The sequence below is a fragment of the Egretta garzetta genome, unplaced genomic scaffold (assembly GCF_000687185.1).
Source record: "Egretta garzetta isolate BGI_Z169 unplaced genomic scaffold, ASM68718v1 scaffold36, whole genome shotgun sequence".
Lineage (NCBI taxonomy): Eukaryota > Metazoa > Chordata > Aves > Pelecaniformes > Ardeidae > Egretta > Egretta garzetta.
Window position 1 is genome coordinate 3502414 of NW_009259975.1, and position 1637 is coordinate 3504050.

Genomic DNA, 1637 nt, shown 5'->3' on the forward strand with positions numbered 1-1637 from the left:
TAGGGAAAATGATGTGTACTTGGGCAACTGCTTTCAAAATCGATTTGTTGTTTTGTAGTCAACCACTGTGACGCGCACTTAGAGTCTGTTTTGAGGGAGTGTTTCTCCTACCCCTGGGCTGGTGCAGTGATGAGAGAAGATGCCTTGTAGCTTGCCTCACCTGAGCAGGGGAGTTGCACACTGAGAACCTGAGACATCAGCTGTTGTCTGTTGCCTCTGGGTTTCTCTGCTTGAGAAACATATGGTGGTGGTCTTTACAGACATTAATTGCAAAGGACATCTCACTCTACAGCAACAAAACAACCATTTTTATTCTTTTATATGGCGATAGTGGAGTTGTAAAAGTACAAATGAAGTTACTGTGTCTAACCAGACACAGACTACTCAGTAAAGCTGATACAATTTTCATTTTCCTACCTGAGAGCAGCAGAAACTGTAGGCTGAACCCATCCTATATTACAGTGTTTGGGAAGTCACAGTGTTCCTGATTACCTTTTTATTTAATTTCTTTTCATGGTCCCTTACCTCTGTGTAAAGGGAGGAAATAGCACAGTCATGACTTATCTGAATAGCATTAGATCAAGAGTTAGACCAAACTCCAGTCCCATCACAGACCAGGATGTACAGGATTACATTACAGATACAAATGTGTCTCAGGGTTGAAAAAATGCCTTTAAATCTCATATGGAACTGTCTGTCTGTACAGTCAGTCTGTTTTCCTGTATTGGCTCCCTTGATGTTAGGTCCAGGTCTCCTTCTACACTGATGTCTTCTGTTTTTTCCTGAAATCCTCTTCACTGGCAGTGGTGTCTGTAAGATGATATTGGGCATCTGGTTCCTGTACTGGGAACTGTGAATATGTGAAAATTGTAAGATCCATCCACTCCATCAACACCGTGGCCAGAAACCTGCATTAGTCTGGTGTTTCTTTATGTAAAACACATAAGGTGTGATTTGAATGGGTAGCACAGTAATTCCCAGCATAGGTGTGATACATGCCAGACTAATTATTCCACTCCCAAAGAGTGTCCACATAGGGATTAGGTACAGGGTGAGTCGACTACCTTAATTTTATTTATTTGTTTATTACATCACAGCACAAGTCAGTGGCCTTACTGCTTTTGTTGCAATTCACAGAAAGATCCAACATTTGCCAAGCAGCTTTTCAGCAGTTTGTTTGGTGGAATTTTTCATGAGATAGAAAAATCTAAAACTCCTTCTGAGAAAAAAGGCATCATCCAGAAGCTGCTGTACAACTTCAATAATTTCCTGGGGATGAGCATGACTTACTTCCCGCCATTCATTGCCTGCGTCCAGGTAAATCCTACTATATGGTATGAAAGTAAATGAGTATAATATCTTTGTTTCAATGTCTGATGAACTCATTATTAGTGAAGGTTGAATGCTGTTACTGGAATTCAGAAAGAAATGCAAAGAGAATTGTTAACCAAAAGAATATTCCAAGTGACGCTTCTTAAGGTGAGCATGAGAGCCCCAAAGCCTAGAGGTCCAGGGACACTGTGGCTGCCAAAGGCATGGGAAGGGGAGCACGGCACTGCCCCAAGATTGATCCTGCACACCTTTCTCATCTGGGCCACCTATGGTGCTGGGCACGTCAGCCGTAGGTCTCGGCTCCC

At 42.4% G+C, this 1637-nt stretch overlaps 1 protein-coding gene across 1 annotated transcript in view; it reads left to right on the plus strand.

Annotated features, from left to right (window-relative positions):
- Positions 1-1317, plus strand: part of PRKDC (protein kinase, DNA-activated, catalytic subunit) — a gene marked incomplete at its 3' end in the record, with an annotated part of 55078 nt that extends 53761 nt beyond the window's left edge. The window contains exon 62 of the mRNA XM_009640367.1: positions 1138-1317. Coding sequence (XP_009638662.1) covers positions 1138-1317 — 180 coding nt within the window. The remainder of the gene's footprint in view (positions 1-1137) is intronic.
- Between the last annotated feature and the right edge of the window lie 320 nt (positions 1318-1637).